Source organism: Coenobita brevimanus, chromosome 97 (assembly GCF_032717465.1).
Source record: "Coenobita brevimanus isolate Jiangsu-jjx chromosome 97, ASM3271746v2, whole genome shotgun sequence".
In the NCBI taxonomy this organism is placed as follows: Eukaryota; Metazoa; Arthropoda; class Malacostraca; order Decapoda; family Coenobitidae; genus Coenobita; species Coenobita brevimanus.
This window is the reverse complement of record NC_137050.1, coordinates 50791495-50817556: the sequence shown is the minus strand read 5'-3', so window position 1 is coordinate 50817556 and position 26062 is coordinate 50791495. Positions and strand designations below refer to the sequence as shown.

Genomic DNA, 26062 nt, shown 5'->3' with positions numbered 1-26062 from the left:
ACTTGTAAGACACTCCCAATGAAGCAGTTGCTTATCTGTAGCTGATGGGTCTGCTTGACCTGACGGACCAAAGTTAAGCAACAGCATCAACTTATGTATAGGCTACAGGACCTGGAGCAGTGGCATCTTCATCATGGGTCTACCCCTCAGAGGATGTCAAAGCAGAAGAGGAGGACAGTATGAGGGTCAAACCACTGCAAATCCCCCCGGCCCCTCACGGGGCCCAAGAACCTGGGAGTGGCTTAGGTCGCCTGGGCAAGTACCACATCTCTCAGCACAAGACATAAAACACCGTTTTTTCTACACCAAGAAATGACTCTCCAGTACAGTAGTGCACCAACTTTCGCTACAGCAGGATTCGCGGAATCCACTTTCGCGGCATGCACCAAATATTCCCTAACTTCCACTTTTGCTTGAAAAAAATCGATTTTCGCGCACAAATTTTGGGTTTGGGACAATATTTTGAACTTTGAATTTCCTGCACCGCCCACCCGCAACCCACCGCCATCTTGAATGACGTCATGTCAACACTCTGTCCACCCATTCCCGCCATTGTGTACGAGCGTGCTAGCTCCATTGTGTTGGATTCTCACGGTTCAATGGCCTCTACTATACCTGGTAGTGTGGGGAAAGGGCCTGGTGGTGTGGGTGGAGAGCCTGGTGGTGTGGGGGTAGGGCCGTGAGGCAGTGGTGGTGATAAAAAGTGGCCGGGACATTCAAAGTCGGGAGGAAAGGCCAAGGCTAAAAGAGAGTATCATGTTGGAGTGAAGAAACGGCAGTATAATAATGAAATGAAAAGGAAGATAGTTGAGCACATGGACAAGGGCGCAAAAAACAGTGAAATCTGCCGTATATTTAACATCCCAGAATCGACAGTGCGTAGTATGAGGAAACAGCATGGTGGTAGCGAGGCAGCAAGAGGTGGCGCCAATACGTCTGGCGTGGCTAAATAAGCCCGCCACGCGCCTCGGATACTTACCCCCAACATCCATTAAACACCTCAACCTGGTCTCTGTGGTATGTTTCTCCTCATATAATGTGTACTGTACAGTTTTTATTGTTTGTATCTCACAATGCAATGTACAATAGTGATTTGATGTACTGTATTGCAAGTGAAAATGAAAATCTGATGTTACTTTAGGATAACCGGGAACCAATTAGCCTTTTTGCCATAAAGACAATGCCCCAATTTTCGCTAATTCTACTTTCGCGCATTATTTTTGGACCCAATTAGGCGCGAAAATTGGTGCCCCACTGTAGTTATTTCTCAACGACTTTTTCTAGCCAGGGACATTAAGAGCAATCCAGGACCCATCAAGAAATTCATATGTCCAACATGCTCAAAACCTATCGCATCGAGCTGACAGACAAAGGGTTCAGTTTAGTGATATTCCTGCAAGAACAGGACCCATTACACATGCACAACACTTGCATCCAGAAAACATTACACAAACACCTCAACCTGCTCCTTATGCTCCTTCCCCCCACCAACCCTACTCCTAATTCCTCTGCACCACCTATACTTAACCCACCAATCCTTCCCACACCATCCAATCCCCCAACCCCTACCATTCCACCCCATCCAAATCCACCCCAACCCTTACCTCCATCACAACCTTCTCCTACCCCTTCCCCTCCACCCACACACCACCACTTCCTCCCCGTGCTGCAGCAACCAACACACATCGTACACAGAACATAAACATTCTTCAATTAAACATACATGGCATAAACACCAAAAAACAAGAACTCACATAATTCATCAAAGAACAAAACACACACACTGCCATCTTACAAATAACAAAACTACACAGAGTACAGAAAACACCTACATTTCATAATTTCACCACCATTCGACAAGACCGGGCTGACAGCGGTGGCAGTGGACTCATCACCCTGGTACACAAATCCATCAACTTCTCAGATACCAGTGCACACACAGTCACTTCTCCCCACACACGACACCACAACAGAACTACAATCAATTAAAATATGCACTGGTAACAAATCACATACAACAATCACCAACACATACATTCCCCACCAATTATCCCCCACAGTACCACACAATTTTACACCAAATCATTAACATACCCAACATCATCCTGGGTGGTGATTTCAATGCCAAAGCACCTGCCTGGCATGTCAACAACGGAGACACTGACAAAGGGCTGGTACCACAATCCCATCTTTTCATACTGAATAATCTCCATCAATATACCCATATCCCACACCAAGCCCTCTTCCTCCCATCACCCCCAGACATCACCTTTTGCTCCCCAAACCTCGCCAGCACAACATCCTGGAGAGTGGTCAAAACCCTTGGATCTGATCACCTCCCAATCATCATCACCACAAAAACCAGATTCACCCCAGCTGGCCACAGCCACACATACACTAATTATAAGAGAACCAACTGGGAGGCCTTCACAACTGAAACAGAACAACATTTCGAAACATTAAACAGAAATCCATCACAGACATCAACACCGCTGTGCACACTTTCAATACAATTATACAAAACACAGACAAAAGACACATCCCTAAAGGCAACAGAAAGAGAGACAACCCCAACTTCACACCAGAAATTCAAGGTTTCATCAGTCAACAGGACACACTACAACACTCCCCAACACTCCATACACAAGACACCATACAACAAATACAAGAACTCAACACTCAATCATCATCATCATCATCATCATCATCCGGACCTCCTTTCCCACCCAAGGGCAGGGTGAGGAGTAGCAATGTCCAGACAGCCCAAAATTGCCCAATCCAATGGGCCACGCTTCCATTCACTCATCATTTACGCCCCCAGAATCCTGGCTCTATCGGATACGCCAAAAACATTCATCGCGTTCTGTAGCTTCACATATTGTATCCGACAGAGTCAATCCAGACGCTGACACGTTAAAAAGAGGGGCCAAAAATCCCTGATCATGCATATCTCCTCACAAAATTCATCCAGCCAGCTCGATCTCCTGTCAGTTCCCTAGCCTCACCAACTTCCAAAACTCTCTTCCTCACACATTCATCCACCATATCTCTCCACCTTCTCCTTGGCCTACCTCGCCTCCTCCCTCCTTTTAATTCGCTCAGAGATACCTTCTATACCACTCTATTGTTATCCATTCTCTCCACATGACCATACCATCTCAGTACACTCTCTTCGATTCTGGTGTCCACTGACTTCCTCACTCCGCATCTTTCACGAATCACATTTTTTCATATCCTATCCACCCTCTGTACTCCACATACATTCCTCAGCAGTCCCATCTCCACTGCTCTTACTCTTGACTTTTCATTTTCATGCCACACCATAGTCTCACATCCATATGTTAAAGTTGGCACTAACACTCCTTCGTGTAAGCCTCGTGCAGCTGCAACACTCAAGCCTCTGTTTCTTATCAAGGCCTTCATTGCACCAGCTACTTTTCTTCCTTGTGTCAATCTACTTTCAACTTCTTTTGCACATTTTCCTCTCTTTTCTATCACTGTACCCAGGTATTTGAACTCTCTCACCAATTCCAGTCTCTCTCCATTCACTGTTACATTGCACTGGGAGTCACCTCCTCTCTCAATAACCATCACTTTACTCTTTTCTACATTTACTCTCAAGGAACGACTCTTACAGACATCAGCAGCAAAACTCTGCACTAGCCTACCAAGTTCTTGTCCGGTACTTGCAAGCAGTACTGCATCATCAGCATACAACAAATTTGAGATATTCCATCCATCACCATTCATTACCAATGCCATCCCTCTCTCCATTACTCATGTTTTCACTTCTCTTATCACCCCATCCATATATACATTGAACAACCATGGGGACATCACACAACCTTGTCGCACGCCTACACTGATTGTGAACCATTCACTTAGATGCCCATTAACCCTGACACATGCTTCTCTACCATCATAAAAACTCTTGACAGCACCTAACAGCTTACCCTCTACACCATACATGCGCAAAACTTTCCACAATCCTTCTCTGTCCACTTTGTCATATGCTTTCTCCAGATCCATGAATGCCATAAACACCTTATGGTCCTTCTCACAAGCCTTCTCTACTATCTGTCTCACCGCAAATATTTGGTCCAAACATCCTCTGCCACTCCTAAAGCCACCCTGTTCATCACTCACTAGGACTTCTGATATCTCTCTTACTTTCTCTATAATAATTTTTCCATATACCTTCCCTACCACACTCAGTAACCTTATGCCACGATAATTCTTGCACTCACTTCGTTCACCTTTATTTTTGTACAGGGGTACAATCACAGTCTTTTTCCACTCTGCAGGCACAGTTTCACTTATCCATGCCTTCTTACATGTCTCCAACAAGTACTTCATTCCATTCTCTCCACCACATTTAAGCATCTCTGCATACACCTCATCAACCCCAGCTGCTTTCCCATTTTTCAGCCGCTTCACAGCACTCTTCACCTGTGCAAGTGTCACATCTCCTGGCACTGCATTCCTTTTCTGCACACCCCCAAAACCAATCATGTTTACAGCTGCTCTGCTCTCTCTACTCCCATTCATCAGGCTTTCAAAATATTCTTTCCATCTGGTCCTTACTTCATCTCCATGGGTTAATAATCTACCACCTGCATCCTTCACACCATCCCATTTCTTACCGCTTTCACTTCAACATTTCCGCACATCTTTCCAGAATAACTTTCTATTTTCAGAGTAGTTCGCATTCATTTTTCTTCCTAGATCCTCATGTACCTCCTTCTTTTTCCTCTTCACTAGTCTCTTTATGTGCTTCTTGCTCTCAACATATTCAGTTCTTATTTCAACTGAACCCCTATCCTGTAACCACTTTAGCCACTTCTTCCTCTTTTCCTCCACCACTCTCTTTACCTCCTCATCGCACCATGCCATACCTTTCTTCTTTGTTGTTACTCTTGTCACACCACATACCGCTTTAGCTTTCCTAACTACGCAATCCCTATATGCATTCCACAGTTTGTCCAGATCCATTTCATTCCAATTCAGAAATTCTAACTCCTCCTCTACTTTGGTCCTGTATTCATCTGCCATTTCTTTGATTCTCAGCTTCTCAACTTTTAGTCTTTCTCCCTGACTGCTTCTCTTTCTCCTGATCCATCTTACTCCTTTCAGCTTGAGCTTGCATACCACAATCATATGATCTGACAGACCTCCACATCGTCCTCTCACGGCTCTCGTATCAGCAACCATTCCCATCATCGACCTCTCTACGAGCACGTAGTCAATCAGGCTTCTTTCAACACGATCCCCACTCCCTCTATACCATGTATATTTATGTGCATCTCTGTGTTTGAAATATGAGTTACAAATGCACAACCTCCTCTCCTGACACATATCCTTTAGTCTCTTCCCATTATCATTTTCTCCTGGTACTCCATAGCAACCCATTATGTCATCCTCCAGACCGGTGCCTACTCTTCCATTCATATCCCCCATCACAATCACTTTATAGCTCCTGGGCATTTCTCCCACTACTTCACCCAGCTCATCCCAAAACCTGTCTTTCTCTCTCTCACTCCTGTCCTCACATGGTGCATATGCTACAATCACTGCCACTTTCACCTTCTCAAACTTGAACTTGACATACATACATCTCGAGCTAACACATTTGTAGTCTCTCATTCCACTCTGCCACACCTCATTCATCAACAAAGCAACTCCTCGACGCTCAAATAAATGATAAAATATCAGAACAGCAAACACTAAACTGGATAATTATCTCCAAACACTTCACCACAAAACAAACACCAGCAAATTCTACAAAATACTGAACAGCATCACACACTCCAACACCAACCCTACACAATCACACGCTGCCATAACAACAACAGACACCATACCTTCAAACAAACAACAAGCAAACACTCTCATCAATCACTTTTCACATATCAGTCATCTAAACCCCCATCGCGACGACCGACGTACCATCCAACGTAAGAGACAGTTCCCCAAAGACCCAGACTTTGCACCTTTCACTTACAACCAGACGAAGCAAATCATTAGCAACCTTAAGTATTCATCTGCCTGTGGACCAGACAACAAAAGCAACATTCACCTTCAACATCTTGGACCACAAGGCATACAAGCACTCACCAACGTATCAAAACTACAGCTGCTCACACAACATAATACTCAACATCTGGAAACATGGCATCATCATCACACTCCCTAAACCCAACAAAGACCCCACGTTACCTTCCTCACAACGCCCCATCACACTCCTCTGCACCCCCTCTAAAGTCACTGAACGACTGGTATTACAACTAGTTACACCTCACACCCCCATAGCCCAATCACAACATGGCTTCAGGCCACAACACTCCACAAACACTCTTCTTACAGACCTTACACAGAGAGTTTTTGATGGCATGAATTCAGCTATGCCACCACACAGAACACCCCTAGTCACACTCGACATTAGCAAAGCTTTTGATGCCATCCCCCGCCACAACCTCACAAACAAAATATTCAATGCAAACATGCACAATAACACAAAAAGATGGCTGGCAAACTACTTAGCAGGCAGATGTGCACATGTAACGTTTGCCGGTCAGTCTTCGAACATCAGAAACTTCACAAACGGCGTCCCCCAAGGATCTGTTTTGTCCTCTACACCCTTTAACATATACATGCACGGCATACCCACACCCCACAGATACACACAGCTTCCTATGCAGATGATACAATGCTTACATGTACACACCAAAACACAAACACAGCTGCACACATCCACCAGCCCTTCTTCAATACACTACACGAATGGTTCACCACAAACAGCTCAAAATAGTCCCAGCCAAATCTACAGTGACCCTTCTCACAAACTGGACAGCAGAACATGGTCACATTCCACACCTCACCATAAACAACACTCCCCTACCACACACACACACACAAAATCCTTGGTGTAACATACAACACATCAATATCATTTAAACAACACATCACAAACATTAAAAATATAATTGCACCAAGACTCAATGCCTTGAGGTCACTTGCCCATACAACACTTGGACACAACAAAGAAACCATCACCACAGCATACAAACAATATATATGTTTAGTGATGAATTATGCAAGCCCAGCTTGGGCTTCTAACCTCACTAAAACACACTACAACACTCTGCAGACCATACAGAACAAATTCCTAAAAATAATCACAGGCTGCACAACTACTACACCTACAGAATACTTACATCAAGAAACCAAAGTCCTCAAAATCAAGTACCACTTAGACATGAGAGGCACCCAAATTCTTGCTGCAGCCTCCACAAACCCACAACATCCACTACAGTACATGGCAGCACATCTACACACACCAAGGAACAGCAAAACAACACCCAGCACACGATATCATACACAAATACTGTCATATCTCCCCCCTTGTCCACCTCAGACCAGCTTCCAGAAGCACACCCATACTCAAATCACTCGCCGCTCCATCCAGTCCCTTAAAGACAACACACAGCTGCATGCATGACCTCTTGATATCCACCCTTCTGAATCCTATCTCCCTCGTGAGGACTGGGTCCACCTGGCCACGCTGAGATGTGGGCATCATCCAGCCCTCTTAGGTTACCAGAAGAGGCTGGGTGACTCCATCACAGATGCCTGTCCAAAATGTAACAGCACCCCATACTATTAAGCACATTATGGAAGACAGTATTGCACACAATCACCTATGCCAATAACACAACATACATTCCTTGAGAGGTCTGTGGGAAAGCCTGGTCTCAGTCGTGGCCTTCCTTAGGGACTCGGGGCTGTTCGGCCAGACTGCCTAGGGAACAACTACTACTTATGTATACAGTACTGAAGAATAGTATACAAATATGCCTTTAATATTCTTGTACTGAGAATGACTGCAATAAAGTGCAATGGCTACCACACTCTGAAAATGATGGCCAAGAATACCTAGACAACAGGGTACAGTACAAGGAAGTTATGGAACATCCTAGATATGACATGCAATCAACAACCCATTTTCTTCTTGAGTTCAATTAACTACAGAACATTATATTGCTACATCTTTGACTACAGGTAAAAATACATAAATGAACAAATAAAAATAACTATAGAAATACAAATTTATAAAGTATACAAGGTCTGAAACACTGATGTTACTTCTCAGTGGCCTGCATCAATGTAAACATTGGTGGCAAGCCCCAGCTAGCTAAGAAGTGACATCATGATTTAGCATAATTTAAAAGTTATACCCTTTTTGAAATTTAAAAAAAAAATGGTTGCGATTTTGCTAGAACAATATTTTCAATGGCCGCCCCCATGAATCTCTTGTGGATGTGGTGACACACGCAAGCTGACAGTCAGCTGTCTAAGCAAAGAGAGTCACTCAGTGCTTACATGCGCAGAATCCCCATCTTGGGTCGGTGCAGGCAGCAGCCTACATCCCAACCTTCTAAGTCTCACATGCCCAATCACTCACATGTCTTGAGCCAACGATCATCTACCTCACTCTCCGAGTTACCCAACCTTCTTGGTCGCATAAGATCCTCGCAGTGCCATTGCTATCATCAAGTAACAGTGCAAGTACACTACAAATACTACTGCATGCGATAGTAAGTGGAGTGAGAACTCTGAGTGTGTGAAATAAGTGAAACTCTGAATTTGGAAATCATATCTGATGCAAGCTCCGGTGGAAAGTATGGTGCTACTGATGCTTGAGAAATTAGATACTGCTAAGCATCACACTGAGGAACAGGGACAAAGCAAGAATGCTGATGTCCTAAAGCTGCCCCAGTCCACAGTCTTGACAGTCACAGAGAAATCAGACAGTATTATTACAGCATTGCAGAATGTGCCTTCCCTAACCACAAACAGTCTAACAAAAGCAAGGAAGCCTATTCTGAAGGAGACAGGGCATCTCCTGACTCTGTGTATCAATGACCTGAACCAAGCAAACCAGCCTCCACCACTCCTTCATTTGCAGTAAGGCTCTAGATCTGAGGAAAGACCTTAAAGATAAGGAAGGTATGGAGGCCAAGGAGGCCTTCAATGCCAGCACAGGTTGGTTTGAGTGTTTCAAGGCCCATGCAGGCGTTAAACATATAACTGTGTGTGGCAAGATTGCTAGCACAAACCATGTGGCAGCTGAGGCCTTCTCTACATAGATAATGGCTATTACAGAGGAGGGGGGATACTCTCCTAAGCAGTTCTTAAACTCTGACAAAACAGGACTGTTTTGGAAGTGAATTTCAAGGAAGATCTGCATCAGCCAGGAAGAAAGACTTGCACCTGAGTTCTAGGCAGCAAAGGACTGCCTTGACTTCCTCCTTGGTGCCAATGCAGAGGGGGACATCTCGCTCAAGCCGCTTCTTGTGTACCACTGGGAGAACCCCCAAGCGCTGGCAGGGTTCGTAAAGAAGCTTGTGGTTATTTGGAGAAGCAACCCCATGGCCTAGCTGACCTCTGCACTTTGCCAGTTGAACATGGCGGGACACCTGTCCCCTCGCCAGCATGACTGCCAATAGCAGCAACCTTGCCAACCATTTCCTCCTGTTAGTGGACAATGCCCTGAGACACCCTGAATGCATGAAGAACTGGGTGGATAACACCAAAGTGGTGCACCTGCTCCCCAACACCACATCACTGTTCCAGCCAATGGACTAGGACATCATCACGACTTTCAAGGCATACTACCTCCGCTGCACCATGGAGCAGATGTTGAGAACAATGTGGTGCTGAGATTTTGGAAGAAGTTTAACATCATGCACGGCATCAACAATACCACGGCACTATGGAAGGAGGTGCTGCCAACCACAATGAAGGCTGTCCGGTGCAAGGTGTGGTCGAAATGTGTGTACTTCTTCACAGGGTTCCCGGCAGTGGAGAACATCTGTCGAGACACAATCAACCTCTTTCATGAGAAGGATGTGCAAGAAGTTCTGGACAGCCACACCATGCAGCTGTCCACAGAGGAGCACACTGAACTCTGGGAATGAGTGATGGAGGCACATGAAGGTGACAAGGATGGCAAATTGAATGGGGACCTTTGTGTTAGGGATATTAAAACTCTGAAGGAGTTTCATTTGTGATACTGTAATGGACAAGAGCACTGCATTCATCTGGGACAAAGACCCAAGCCCAGCGTGGAGTGACACAACAATGCATGACATCAACAACACCTGAAGCTGTACAGTAAGCTCCTGGCACTTAAGAAAAAGGCAGCATACCAAACCACCATCACCTCCTTCTTCTCCCCTGCCAGCAGCACTGGAGGAGAGTCAAGGTCATCTACATGTGGTGTGCAAATGCAATGTCCTGCATCACCTGCCTCCACTATATTTGTCGTCCTCATCACTGCCTGGCACACCTGTATGCCATGCTCTCCCTTACCCTCACCCTCACCGCTCCACTCTCCATTGGTCTCACTGTATCACTCTCCCTTGGCCTCAGTGCATCATTCTCCCCGTCACTCTTCACCTCCTCCTGAGAACCTGGAGTGATCATCCAGGCCCACCAGCCTCAATGGGGGACCCTTGGTGACTTGGTCTGACCAAACACAAACTTCAGGTGGGTGGCACAGATCTTTAGGGGTATTTTAGAGTTTGCAGTCAAGGTCACCTTACCTAACCCCATTGAACCCATGTTACCTGTTATGCAATAAATTGCCACGTGACAAGTTTTCACTTGATGCAACCCTATTGAATTGCAAGACCGGACTGCTCTTTTACTGGTAACACTGCAAGAACCGCACCATCTTGTAGATAAAAAATATGAAATCCTGTATTAATGAAACCTGCATTTTACTGCAATAGCTCAAGGTCACTAACCGATGGATGCAAATACAGTAGCTCTTTCAGAAAGGCACATACAGTAGCTCTTTCACAAATGTACATACAGTAGCTCTTTCACAAATGTACATACAGTAGCTCTTTCTGAAAAGAGAGCAATCACCAAGAATACAAGCTGGGTTAGGTATACTTGGACAAAAAAAATTGCATAAGGGCAATCCTGATTTAAAGTCATGGATGTATACCAAAATATTCTCGTTTTTTCCTTACAATGGGATGATTTAAACTGGGGCAAACTGGCAAATCAGCTTTATGTGTAACAATGAACTTTGATGGTAATTTTTCCATAATGAACGTAGATTTCATGAAAAAAAAAAAAATTGCTTATAACTAGAACTTACTGGTACTGTAATATTAGGAAATTCTATTCTGTATGATGGGTAAGGATGGAGGTTTGGAGGGTGAAGTGCTTGAAAGGGTACAGCAGGGAAGAAAGGTTGCTGGTTCTTTGAAAGCAGTGATAAGAAACAGGGAAGTGAGCATGGAAGTGAAAAAGTTACAACATGAGAGTATTGTGATACCAACTCTAACGTATGGAAGTGAAGCTTGGACGTTGTTGGAAGGACACAAGTCAAGAGTGAGAGCAGTGGAAATGAGTTATTTAAGAGGAGCCTGTGGAGTCACATGGAAAGACAGGCTGACGAATGAGGATATAAAGGAGCGTTGTGGTGTGGATGTGGATGTGATAGGAAGCGTTAGGAGGAACACACTGAGGTGGTTTGGCCATGTGGAGAGGATGGAGGGTGAGAGACTGACGAAGAGAGTGTATGTGAGTGAGGTGGAGGGGGGAAGAGGCAGGGGGAGGCTGAGGATGAGATGGAGGGATGGGGTGGAGAGGTACAGTATATGAGAGAGGGGGGTGCGAGTTGGGAGCAGGGCAGTGAAATGGCGGGGTACAGGGCGACGTGGAGGCGATTTGTTTGTGGCCACCCCAAACGGGATTGAGGCGTCTGGCAATAGACAGATAGATAGTATTCTATTAGCACTGATCTCCGAGCTTGTACACTCACGTTTGAAGATGTCATCCACAAGAGCCGAGAGCTGTGTACGGGCATGAGGCAGCAACTTGGTAACCCCACCACCACGACTACCACCCTTCTTGGCATTACTCTTCTTACCCATCCTATTGTCAAAAGATGAAATGTAATAATAAAAGATTAATACAGATGCAGCTGAGTTCATAAGTCATTTGCACACAGGCTGGGATTGTCAGCCTCTGAAGATAAACAAGTGATAAGTAACCCCAACAGTCTCACCACTATTAAAAGCTTATTTCAGGCTATTCAATCTGATGTACTACCACTCCCATGACTTACACTCATCACCCTTCTCATATCGTGTAGAGTTAGGCTACACATTTTACAGTACCATGGCAACTTCTAGTGGGTGTAATTTCGGTAAATTTGCCATTTCAGTTAGGGTTATTCTGATTTTTTTCTTATCTAATTTAACCTAACTAGCCTAAGTGAGGTGTGACTGCCTGAAACTGCAAAATATACCATGTGCTTCCATGTATGGCATCTCGACTGGTTTAACCTTAATAAATTATCTATAAACATTCCACACAGACTTAAAGGATCTCAATGGCTGTAAATATATTGACAATCCCAATGCCTGCTGCATGGTGTTTTAAAACATCAAAAATTTACCTAGTTAGTCAGCTGTCAGCGAAGGTACCAGGCCCTGGCCTGTTCAACACACACTAATACCTACTACTCCCACTATAAATTTCCCTTATTTACCTTCCTAAATATAAAATAACTACATACACAGTCGCTCACGTGTATGCTTACCTTCTAAGTTTGATTCTGTGTCAGTATGAAAGCGTCAACAAGATCATGTGCGGTCTGCTCTAGTTTCTATTTTGGTAAACAGCTGTCTAAACGCAACAGATGACGATCGCCATCCGCATAGAAAGTACGGTACGGTAGATTGATAGGGAGTAGGGTACAGTAGACTCAAAACGAGTGCGGTAGAGTCGATTGAGATGCAATATGGCACAACTGATTGAAAAAGAGTAAGGTAGAGTAGATTGGCAGCAGCAAAAGAAGTAAGTTTAGGTAAAGAAGACTGATAGCCGCAAAGGTGTGTTCCAAACTCTTACAGAAACTATCTACTCTACCGTACTCCTTTTGCGACGAACCGATCTACTCTACTCATGCAGCGTTTTTGCGACTGTCATCCTACCCAACCATACTCCTTTTGGCGCTGTCTGCCTATTCTACCGTACTCCTTTTGCGGCTATTGAACGACTCCACCGTAGAGTACAGTAGATCGACAGTCCCCAAAGCAGAGCAGACCGACGGCCTTAAAAAGTGTAGAGTCCATCGGGAGCAGTAAAGGCTGGTAGAATTTTGAGTGAACTAATCCCCTAAATCCCTCAAATGGGGACCTCTGTTATACGATGAGAATTAGGTGCAATGTACCAAAACTAATCGAAATATTTTAACACACACACACACACACACACACACATACACACACCGCTCGCTGGTGCAGTGGTAACGCTCTCGCTTGCCAACTGGTGGACTGGAGTTCGTGCCTCGCTCAGGTTGCGAAAAGTTTCGCTGACGAAGTGGGTGGTTACTGTCCCCCTTGAGCAAGCGGACGGGTGTGTAGGTGTGTGAAGGTCACAGCCTTGCCCTTAGATCGGACTATATGAGCTCTCAGCTCCCTTCCGGGAGGGTAAAAGCTGACGATCACGACCATCAAGTGATCCTGACCGACCCGGTGAATTACACACACACACACACACACACACACACACGGGTCGAAATTTGACCTTGCTGTGCGACCTTGACCTTTGCTTGTAAACTTCCCGTCCCTCTAACGCCTACTGTACGGCTGGGTTCTCTTTCTCCGGAGCTTAGACAAATAAGAGAGTGGCAGGACACAAAAATTCAAGGCAACAACCTTACATGCGTATTGCTAAATTCTACAGTGGAACGGGCAGATGTCACACATACGGGTATACTGGACAATTATAATTCTAAGGCCTAGATATGGGGTGTTAGTATCACGCAGGATACTACTCGGGACAAGATCGGGAAAGGTGAATAGCACTTAGGGCAGCGAGGTTATGCACTATTATTGTAGGAAAGTCTAGGTTCTGTGTACTGGTGGAGTTGGTGGCACTACTTCACTGCGGGTAGGCTAACAGGTTCGTTGGTCAGGTCGTTAATTATTACTTTTACACTGGGGCCTCCGTATGATCTTAGTGTGAGGCGGTGTCACTATCTGGCGGCGTGTTCACTGAGATAGACCCGTATTTCACTGCCTTGCCGTGTTCACTGTTTCACTGTTATCTTGCTTATTCCACCACTCTTTTATATTATTACTGGTGCTTTTCTCACCGACTTCCCCTATTCTGTTAACTCACTGTTCTGTCCTTACTTCACTATGTCATGGACACTGCTTTCACTGTCACTCACTTTCGGGTCTGGGCGTAGTGGCGGTCATGTACAGTACAAGGGCGACGGAGGTGACTCAGCCTCACTACTGACGGGGGTGAGTTCCGCCAGGGGCCTCTGTATTCAGGGGCCACGGGATCACGCGTACGGGCGTCCTCTCTCGTCCGGGGCTGTTGGTGGCGAAGGGTCCCGCACTTTCAGGGCTTGGGGAGGGAGTCTGGCCCTCAGGACTGGGGCTGAATAGCTGCCTGAACTTCTCGCTCAGGTGCCTGACGGAGGACGAAGATCTCCGGGGTCGGGGTGTAAGGAGGTCCTGCCCGGGGGTCCTGGGGGCGGTCCGGAGGTCCTAAGGGCTGCAGTCCCCGGCGGTCGTGGACACCGTCAGGAGGGGGCTGCGGCATTGTCCTACGTTGGAGTCCATCAGGCGAGTCCTCTCAGGAACCGGCTGCAGGTAGAAGAGCCTGGTGGCAGTCACGGGGCCTCTCCAGTACTCCTCCAGGCTGGGGGTTCCTGCTGGGTCATAGGTTGGTGGGCAGGAGTCAGCACCTGACGGAGGAGCGGCTACCGGCCGTCTCCTACTGTAGGGCCCAGCTACTGGCCGTGGCCTTTAAGGGGCGCAGCTACCAGCCATCGCTAAGGCCCGGCTACTGGCTGTAGCCTGGGGAAGGGAGCAGCTACATACCGACTCAGGGGCACCTTTGGAGTGGCTACTGGCCATCTCCTGACGAAGGCAGGAGCGGCTACCAGCCATCTCCTTGTTACCTCTGGAGAGGCTGCAGGCCGTCTCCTGTAGGAGGGTCAAGCGGCTACAGGCTGTCTCTTGAGGGGTATCTTCAGAGTGGCTACCGGCCGTCTCCTGATGAAGGAGGGAGTGGCTACCAGCTGTCTCCTTGTTACCTCTGGAGTGGCTGCAGGCCATCTGCTGTAGGAGGATCGAGTGGCTTCCGGCTGTCTCGTTCAGGGCACCTTCAGAGCGGCTACCGGCCGTCTCCTTGTTACCTCCGGAGCAGCTTCAGGCCGTCTCCTGTAGGAGGGTCGAGCGGCTACCGGCCGCCTCATTAGGGGCACCTTCAGAGCGGCTTCTGGCCATCTCCTGACGAAGGCGGGGGCAGCTACCAGCCGTCTCCTTGTTACCTCCGGAGCGGCTGCAGGCAGTCTACTGTAGGAGGGTTGAGTGGCTACTGGCCCTCTCAGGGATGCTGACTGAAGCTGGAGTAACAGCTCCACCTGGTGGTTGTCTGTGGTCGGCTCGCCCTGAAGGTAGTCTCGTATTCCTGCTATTGTGGCGGCGGGCGAGCTCCGGGTCATAGGGGCACGCGGCCCGGGCGGACTTATGTCCCTGTCGCCCGGAGTCCAGGCGCGCTGTATATGCTCCTCTGTGGGCTCCTTCTGGGGGTGTTGGGTTGCCCTCGGTGATACTATACTGCATTTTATTGACAATGCTCTCATTAATAACAGTTTTTGTCATGGGCTGATCCTCAACTCATCCACCAAGTTTGGGTAAAATCCGATTAAAAACTGCTTAAATTATCTTATGGTTGGAACCATTCCCACGGGAGGAACGCCCATGAAGTTCCTACCATAAGAGAACTCAGTTTTTATGCGCTTTTAACCAAACTTGGTGGAACGACTGAAAGACAGCCTTTGACAAATCTTACTTTTTTTTTTTTTTTTTTTTGGGGGGGAATAAAGGTAAAGGTTTCAGGGTTAGGTAAAACTTTGAGAGAAAAAGACCAACTTAACTACATAGAATTCATTATAGATTAAACCTGGGGGAAAGTTTGATGATAAGACAAAAATGAAGTGACTGGCTCTTGAGGACAAACACTGAGAGGTCAAGTCACAAGGCATGGTCAAATTTGGTGTGTGGTGGGGGGGGGTAAATAAGATAATTCTGTTTTGATTAGATTTTGGCCAGATTTGGGAGAAGGATGACAATGTCAGATTTGCAAGGTTGCGTTCATCACCGGATCAGCATTCACTCATACTACTGCTACTGCTACTACTACTACTACTACTACTACTACTACTGCTACTACTACTGCTACTACTACTACCACCATTATTATTATTATTATTATTATTATTATTATTATGGTAGGTGGGGGTGCCCATCATCCACTCACTCAATGTAGAGTGATGGCATATGAGCTCTACACTGAGTGACAAGCCAAATGGTTTCCTGTACCCGGGAAACCATTTACTACGCTGGGTGGTAACCATATAACCGGGGTTTCTGGGAGGGGTAAGTGTCCCCCAGATTCCCCTATCCAAAATCACTTAATCATGGCAGTCGTTTCAGAGAGCCTCGGAGGGCCCAATACAGTATCTGCCCAGGGCGCTAACCAAATGGGCAGACTCGCGTGGCCATGTGGAATGTGAAAAGTGTGAATGAGGAGAGCAAGAGGGTTGAAGTGGTGAATGTGTTCAAGAGTGCGAGATATGCTGTGATGGTATTGTGTGAAACGAAATTGAAAGGGTGCAAAGTGGAGGAGTGGGAGGGTGTGAAATGTGTAAGATTGGGAATGAATGGGAGAGGAAGATGTAAGGAAGGAGTTGCATTGTTGATGAATGAGGTGTGGCAGAGTGGAATGAGAGATTACAAACGTATGAGTGCGAGGTGTGTGTATGTCAAGTTCAAGTCTGAGAAGGTGAAAGTGGCAGTGATTGTAGCGTACGCACCGTATGAGGACAGGAGTGAAAGAGAGAAAGACAGGTTTTGGAGATGCCTGGACACACTGCATTTGAAAGACTGGAGATCACAGGAAGTAGGAAATACAGACAGAGGGAGACAGTTCCAGAGTTGACCTGCTGCATAAATGAAGGACTGGGAGTATTGGTTAACTTACCTACCTACCTATCTGCACTCGAGATCACAGGAAGCAGGAAATACAGACAGAGGGAGACAGTTCCAGAGTTGACCTGCTGCATAAATGAAGGACTGGGAGTATTGGTTAACTTACCTACCTACCTACCTGCACTGGAGGTCATAGGCAGTAGGAAATACGGACAGAGGGAGACAGTTCCAGAGATGACATGGATGCTCTCTGTTCCCACCACCTCTCCCTCTAAATTATTTCAACTGTCTATAGTTCTGTGTGGAAAACTAAATTTCTTTGTATCACCGAGGCATTGCATCTTCTTCAACTTGAACTGAAGTCCTCTTGTTCTTCCATCATCTTTCACAAACAGGTCCCCTCTGTCCACATGTTCTATTCCTCTTACTCCTCTAAACTATCTAGCTATCTATTGCCAGACACCTTAATCCCTTACAGGGTGGCCACAAACAAATCGCCTCCACATATCCCAGTCCCCCGCAACTTCACTGCCCTGCTCCCAACTCATCCCCCCCCCCTCTCTCATATACCTCTCCACTCCATCCCTCCATTTCATCCTTGGCCTCCCCCTCCCTCTCTCTCCCTCCACCTCACTCAAATACACTCTCCTCGTCAGTCTCTCACTCTCCATCCTCTCCAAATGTCCAAACCACCTCAGTGTGGAATCATTAAGGAATCTTACCTTTTAATCACTGCACTTACACCTTCTCCAATAGACAGGGGAGACTGTAACCCTCTCATCTACCCTTCCTCATTCATCCAGTTCATCCAAGGAGCAGATCCTGAAAAAATTTTAACTTTAGACAAAGGATATGGATGAATGATATCTTAATCTCAAAAAAGGGTGGCCGTTTGTCTGAGATAGCTGTTTTACTGGAAAGCACTAACCCTACGCCAACCTACTGACACGTAGGAAACACATGTCTTGCCACAATACATGGCATTAGATCACATCAGTCATGTCTGAATTCTAGGCATTAGATCGTTTCAGTCTTGCCATAGTACGTGGCATTAGATCATTTCAATCTTGCCATAGTACATGGCATTAGATCATTTCAATCTTGCCATAGTGCATGGCATTAGATCGTTTCAATCTTGCCATAGTACATGGCATTAGATCGTTTCAATCTTGCCATAGTGCATGGCATTAGATCGTTTTAATATTGCCATAGTACGTGGCATTAGATCATTTCAATCTTGCCATAGTACATGGCATTAGATCATTTCAGTATTGCCACAGTATATGGCATTAGATCGCTTCAGTCTTGCCACAGTACATGGCATTAGATCATTTCAGTCTTCCCCAAATACATGACAGATCATTTCAGTCTTGCCACTGGGCATTAGATAAAAAAAAAAAAAAAAAAAAAAAAAACTTAATCATGTCCCATGCGTAAAACAAAAAATGTCCTCCCGATCAAGAAGTTTGGCCACACATACCTTTCTGATCCCAGGGGTAATTTAATAGCCCATATGCATGTTCGAGGAAGTGTCAGTGGCAGAGCTAGTCTGGAAATTAATGACAGTAATTAGGCAAAACAATTAAGTATAAAAAAAACAAGCAATGAAAAGCCATGAAAAAGCCTCCTACAAATTCTGCAATCGTCCTACGTTTTTGACCCCTTGAGCGTTAAAGACTGAGTTAGTCGAGGTTAATAGCAGGTGGTGTGTTACAGACATTCGCGGTCCAGCAGCAGCAGCAGCAACATCATCTCTCTCCAGCATGGCCTCTACTTCTGCCACACCTCGCGACCCGTTGAGGGGGGCTGATACTGGCAGCATCGGGCCTGAAGGAGGAGTGCAGACCATCACCATCACCGGCACCGTGAAGTGGTACAGCGTTACGGCGAAGTACGGGTTCATCCGGCGCCAGGATACTGGTGCCGATGTATTCGTGCATCGCTCAGGGATCGCTGCTCCCTCTTCACGGCGCCTCTCGCTCTCGTTACGCCAGGGTAAGGGCGAGACAGTGGAGTTCCACATTCACCAGACACCGAAGGGTCCCGAGGCTAGAGGCGTCACTGGACCGGGAGGTGCAGCTGTGCAAGGCTCTGCCTATGCACAGCGGCGCCCCACGGCCCAAGGGCGCCGGCCTGTGGATCCCCGATGTCCTGGGGATGTGGATACCATTGTCGTCATGTGCATCGCGAAGGCGAAGGCTTTGTGTGGCGATGACAAGGCAGCGATGCTCGTTCTTCTCCCACAGCTGTTTGAGAAGAACGGGCTGCCGCGCCTTGTCATCCCACAGAGTTTCGCTCATGATACACAGGCAGCCCCTCGTCAGGAGCGTCGTTCCCCCACGCTGCAGCCTCCACGACCCCGCACAACACCGCGGAAAAGGCTGCAGCTCGACGCTCCTCTCAACAGAGCGACTGCCTCCTCCACCACCACCTCTGCCGTTGCCATGGACACCACCGACGCTCAGGACAGCCCAGAGTCTCAACACTCGCCGCCTGCAGCCGTGGAGAGAGTTGCTTCTCCTGCTCCTTCCATCCAGCAGGAAGACGACTCTCCTCTCCCATCACCACGTGCCACATCTCCTGCTGAGGCTCCAGTGTCATCTCCACCTAAGAAAAAGCAGAAAAAGAAGAAGGGCAAACGCCAGGGCAAGCCTCCATCCATTGCCCAGCGCATCTCCAAAGCCCTTCCTCCCCTCGATTCTCCAACGGCCGCCCACCTCGCCTCCTGCAATGACACTGACCTCCAGGAGATTCTCCTCGACCTGTTCACGCCAGACGACCCCGACGACGCTTCTGCTCCTCGTTACAGGCAACTGTACGTCGACCTGAGGGAGGCGTCCATTGCACAGTCCATCCCTGCCAGCCTCGAGTCACGACTGTTTGACAGTTTAGCTGCAGATCCTCCGCGGCCTGCAGTCCTAAATTTATTGCTTCACAGCTGCTCTCATAGAGCCCTCATGTATCACCATCGATCATCTCTGACGGGCTTCCATCATCCGCCCGTGTCCACTCTTCTCAGTAAGGTGGACAAATCTACACACACACACACACACACACACACACACACACACACACACACACACACACACGGTGTGTTACAGATCATGTGATCGTGACTGCATACATCGCTTGGATCTGACTCTTTGCTACCGGTACCTTGCCTTTGTTCTTTTCTTGATGGGAACAATCTTGCGGGTACAACAATCATATTAATTACCAATACAGCTTCCGTGGGAGACCAAATCCCATTTTACACTCCCATAACATCGATGCTCCAGCACTGGGACGAAACAACCATGACTTAACCGGAAAGCACTACGTAACCATGAAGAAAACTCACATGTACCATTAGACAGCTAAATTCCTCATCACATCCTACCTAAATGCTAGAACTAGTGTTTGTTTCATTCCTTTTTTCCTAACACTCTCCCTGCCCCACCCATCCACCTAGCAGTCTAAAAAACATGTAGATCTTTAAGTAGCTGTTCTATCTAGCCTAACTGCCACCATGGGGAGGAAGATAGATTAGTGCATATGTAAATTAAAATAGTAAACAAAAGTAAAATTCTCTAAACTGAAAATATTATTGATATTCTACGTTATATTTAAAATATAACTACACTCTCACCAAGTTAAAGATTCGTAACAAAAGATAGACAGGCCTCCAGTGATTTAAAGACAGAAGGGGTAACTTATCCATTCTTGCGTCGGACGGTGTGTGTGTGGCAGGCTGGTGGAGTTCCGCTTGGATCTGCACGGAATCAGGCGCGTGGAGTCCCTGGTGGTGTCCAGTCATCCACCATGGTAGCCAACAACACAGACTTTCATCAAATTCAGAGAGGGAGGAACTGCAAATACTGCGTCGCACGAGTAACTAGATAAAATGAAGGTGAGAAGGCAAGGAGAAAAACTGAAGACCGAGAAGGACAGATGGTAGAGGAAGAGAAGACAGACAGAACCTATTCTATGTGACTTAAAGCCAATTTGAATACGAGCCAAGAGACGTGAAGAGGAGCATGCTGACAGGATGTGAGATAAGTGGGTGCAGAGGGCAAGGTGTTAACGTTGAGGGCAGAGGTGAGATGCAGAACAAGAGAGACTTGGGATGAGGTCATGCTGTGTGACCTCAGGGTTAAGGGACCTAACTGAGAGGATGCCAGAGATCAAGCAGTGCCTTCGGGGATCCGGCCAACCATCCCACACACCACCATCCGCTCGTGTGCTAACCACCAATCCTGAAACTTAAAATTTGTTAGAACTATATAAAAAAAACATTAGGTACCATCCACATCATATGCTTGCTGGTTTGTTTGTGTGGTGCGTGTCTGAGTGCGTCTGTCAATTCTGCATCACTAACCACAGTTCAAGTTCAACCATTACATATGCTTTAATGAATGAGGGGCTCCTATAATCTGGTGTATGATCATTTTTTTAACTTTTCCACTATACAAGTATCCACTGTCCAAGCAGTCCCCCATCATCGTATCCCACCCGCACAACCGTACCCGCCTCTAGAGAAAATAGCCCCATATGGTCACTCACTTGACGTAGTGTTGCCTACTTCTTCCTTCACCTTTATTCTTTTTCAGTGTGTTCTCCTCTTATTTCTCACCATCCACTCACTCAATGTTGTGCTGCTGCCTACTTCTTCCATCATCATTCCTTTTCTATCTGTCCTCCTCTCTTCCTATTCCCCACCATCATCCACTCACCTATTTCTTCCTCCACCTTTCTCTTTCTCTTTCTGTGTCTGCCCTTCTCTCTTCCCATTTCTCACCATCATCCACTCCATGTGCTGCCTCCTTCTTCCTTCACCTTTATCATTCATTTTTTGTTTTTGCCCTCCTCTTCCCATTTCTCACCATCATCCACTCGATGTGGTGCTGCCTACTTCTTCCTTCACCATCATTCTTTTTCAGTCTGTCCTCCTCTCTCCCTATTTATTACCATCATCCACTCATTTGATGTTGTACTGCCTACTTCTTCCTTCACCTTTTTCCTTTCTTCTTCTGTGTGTTCTCCTCTCTCCCTATTTCTCACCATCATCCTCTCACTCGATGTAGTGCTGCTGCCTACTTCATTCTTCACCATCATTCTTTTTCAGTCTGTCCTCCTCTCCCTATTTCTCACCATCATCCACTCACTTTATGTACCGTAGTGCTGCCTACTACTTTCACCTTTATCATTCTTTTTCTGTGTCTGTCCTCCTCTCTTCCCATTTCTCACCATCATCCACTCGACGTAGTGCTGCTTACTTCTTCACTTTTATCATTCTTTTTCAGTGTCTGTCCTCCTCTCTTCCTATTTCTCACCATCATCCACTCACTTGATGCAGTACTATGCCTTCTTTTTCCTTCACCTTTCTCTTTCTCTTCCTATGACTGCCCTCCTCTCTTACCATCGTTCCCATCTTTCCTGTCACTTTTTAGTACTCATCTTTTCAGGCGCCTTTACATTTAGTGACTAACTTAATGGTTTGCTGTCAGCCAGGACCCCATTTACAACGCCGGTGGCAACGATATAACCAACCTAGACGTTTTCCCTGCGTGTCAGTAAGTGGGTTGGTGAAGGTCAGTGCCCCTCCCAGAAAAACAACCAACTCAAAGACAAATTGTAACCCATTAAATTAAAGGATTATGGCGTCTGGCTACAGATAGGTAAATATATAGATAAATAGATATGGACAGATAAGACACAAAGAGACATAACTATATAGACCGACGGACAGATGGACAGTTTGATATACAGAACTACCCTGAACTCAAAATTATGTGTATCAGTCTATCTACTGCCAGATTTCTTTATCCCAGGAGAAGCACACAGACACACACACACACACACAGACACAGACACAGACACAGACACAGACACACACACACACACACACACACACACACACACACACACACACACACACACACACACACACACACACACACACACACACACACACACACACACACACACACACACACACACACAAAATGCATCATAGGAAAAACTTGGCCATACCATTCATTTTCTATCTATGCATCTACCTATCTATGTATATTTAGCTAGACGCCTCAATCCCTTTAGGGGTGGCCACAAACAAGTCCCCTCCATGTTACCCTGTCCCCTGCCATTTTCCTGCCCTCCCCTCAGCTCACACCAGCCCCTTCTCATATACCTCTCCACTCCATCCCCCCGTCAAAACATAAACCAGCTCTGCACTCTAACTTGATCTATATTATGGCAGTTTTGTTAATTATTCCAAGGAGTTCTGTGCCAGAGGACAGTGTTACGGCTCGATGTACTTCCCACGGCACTTCCTCATGACTAGCATATTCACATGTTCTTCTACAGTTACAGCTCTGTATTGAGGATGTGTAGATGGCAGATTTAGGCCAATTTAGAGTAGTGGACTAAACTCATCCCACTTAAAATTAAAGAACTAGATCATAGTAACTCACCTGTCTATCTATCTATCTATCTATCTATAGCCAGACACCTTAATCCCGTAAGGGGTGGCCACGAACAAGTCCCCTCCATGCCGCCCTGTCCCCTGACATCTTGCTGCCCTTCCCCCAACTCAGCCACCTCTCGTATATCTCTCCACTCCACCCCTCCATCTCAACCTCTTCCACTGGCAATACGCTGGCCTCCCCCCAACTCACATCCACCTCATAAGGCTCTCCACTCCACTCCATCGCTCCATCTCATCCTCTGCCTCCCCCTCCTTTTTCGGTACCAACAACTCGTTCAACTTAAGCTGGATAACATGAGAATTTCAAAAGCGAAGAATTAAGTAATCGGAAAAATAAAAACGATACAGTGTATGTACGACTAAGGTTCCTATTTTTGTCAGTTAAGGAAGCTCCCTAACACCTTTTCATTATCGATTTATTTTTTGCATGTGGCTGGTTAATATTTTGTAGGTTATTTATGCGAAAGATGGTGCTACTGGAAGGATTTATGTAACAAGAGGGCAGTACGGTGTAATAAACAAAATAAACCACTTAGGAGAAGGTGTTTGGGAGCCTCAGTACCCAACAAGAATAATGTTGTAATTTGGGTAACCTTCCCGCCACACCCTTAAAATAATCTTACTAATAATCTTAAGACGAACACTTATTTTAGTACACTTTTTTCCTGACAAAAATTAGGCCTAAGAAATAAACGCAACAGTAACAGCAACCGCTTAAAAAATATCTATCTATCTATCTATCTATAGCCAGACGCCTTAATCCCGTAAGGGGTGGCCACAAACAAATCTCCATGTCGCCTTGTCCCCCGCCATTTCACTGCCCTGCTCCCAGCTCACACACTCCTCTCACATAAATTTTCCTAACAAAAATTAGGCTTACAAAATAAATGCACCAGCAACAACTTTTAAAAATCTATATCTGTCTGTAGCCAGACGCCTTAATCCCATAAGAAGTGGCCACAAACAAATCTCCTCCATATCGCCCGGTCCCATGCCATTTCGCTGCCCTCCAGTTCACACACCTCCTCATACTCATACTTCTCTACTGCATCCCTCCATTTCATCCTTAGTTTCCCTCTCCATCTCCTCCCCCCTTCTCATTCTTACGTAATTCAGCGCAAAAACACTTCTTTTAGTCATGAATTTCACCAGATTTTCGCTTCAACAAAAACATACAAAACCAGAATGTCTCTCAGTAAAGCGCCTACCTCCGCCATCAACATCCATGCAATATTCACTGAAAAATTTACGAAAATGTCGAAAAACGCCCTATCTCGCAATGTTAATGAATGTAGAAAAAAAAAAATTCCTGGATCCGCACCTTTCTCCGGATCCGCCCGAAAATTTAATGGAGTCTCTATCTGGGCCAAGGCCCATCCTTCTACCAAATTTCGTGGAAATCTGTCCAATAATTTTTGTATAATCTTGCTCACAAACCAACCAACAAACAAACAAATAAACGGACAGGGGTGAAAACAACCTCCATGGTGGCGGTAATAACGCAGTGACTCAGTTTCGGTGGTGGTGACTATCATCTACTCACTCAAAGTAGTGCTACCTACTTCTTCATTCACCTTTATTCTTTTTCGATCTACCCTGTTTTTCTATTTCTCCCATCTTTCCTATCACTTTATTACCCTTCTGTCCCTTTCAGGTCGTTTTACACTGAGTGGCAAGCCTGATGGTTCCTATAAGTCAGGAAACCATTTACAACGCTCGGTGGTAACCATATGACCAACCCATATGCGTTCCTTACTTGTCAACAAGTGGGTTGGCGGAGGGTTAGTGACCCTCGTCGTAAAACAACTAACTCAAGGACAAACGGCCACCCCATATGGGATAATGGGAACTGGCTATAGACAGACGGATAGATAGTAACTCAGTGTGAAGTCACCAAACAGTTAAACACTATCATTCAGCACCAACCCATTTAACGTCAAGTAATTTCACTAGATTAGCTTATGTGAAAAAAAATACAGATAAAAAAAAGAATGGGAGAGGCTTACTAAATCTATCTACCTACAGTATATATCTAATTGTCTGTTACCAGATCCCTAAATCCCTTAAGGGGAAGGCACAAACATATCGCCTCCATGTCACTATGTGTCCCGCTATTTCGCTAAATCAAGGACCTAAATCAATCTATCGATCTGTTGCCAGACGCCTTAATCCCTTAAGGAGTGGCCACAAACAAATCGCCTCCATGTCGCCCAGTCCCCCACCATTTCACTGCCCTGCTCCCAGCTCTCACAACCCTCTTTCATATACCTCTCCACTTCATCCTTCCACCTCATCTTTGGCTTCCCCCTCCCTCTCTCCCCCTCCACCTCACTCACCTCTTCAGTCTCTCGCTCTCCATCCTCTCCATATGGCCAAATCACCTCAGTGTGTTCCTCCTAACGCTTCCTATCACATCCACATCCACACCACAACGCTCCTTCACTTCCTCATTTGTTAGTCTCTCTCTCCATGTGTCTCCACATACTCCTCTCGAATATCTCAATTCCACTGCTCTCACTCATGACTTGTGCCCCTCCAGCAAGGTCCAAGCTTCACTTCC

At 46.2% G+C, this 26062-nt stretch overlaps 1 protein-coding gene across 1 annotated transcript in view; it reads right to left on the bottom strand.

Moving 5' to 3' along the window:
- Setd3 (SET domain containing 3) overlaps positions 1 to 12697 on the bottom strand; it is a 137431-nt gene extending 124734 nt beyond the window's left edge. Inside the window, exons 1-2 of the mRNA XM_080283360.1 lie at positions 12623 to 12697; positions 11840 to 11952 (exon numbers count right to left, since the gene is read on the bottom strand). Coding sequence (XP_080139486.1) covers positions 11840 to 11951 — 112 coding nt within the window. The 5' untranslated portion in view covers position 11952; positions 12623 to 12697. The remainder of the gene's footprint in view (positions 1 to 11839; positions 11953 to 12622) is intronic.
- Between the last annotated feature and the right edge of the window lie 13365 nt (positions 12698 to 26062).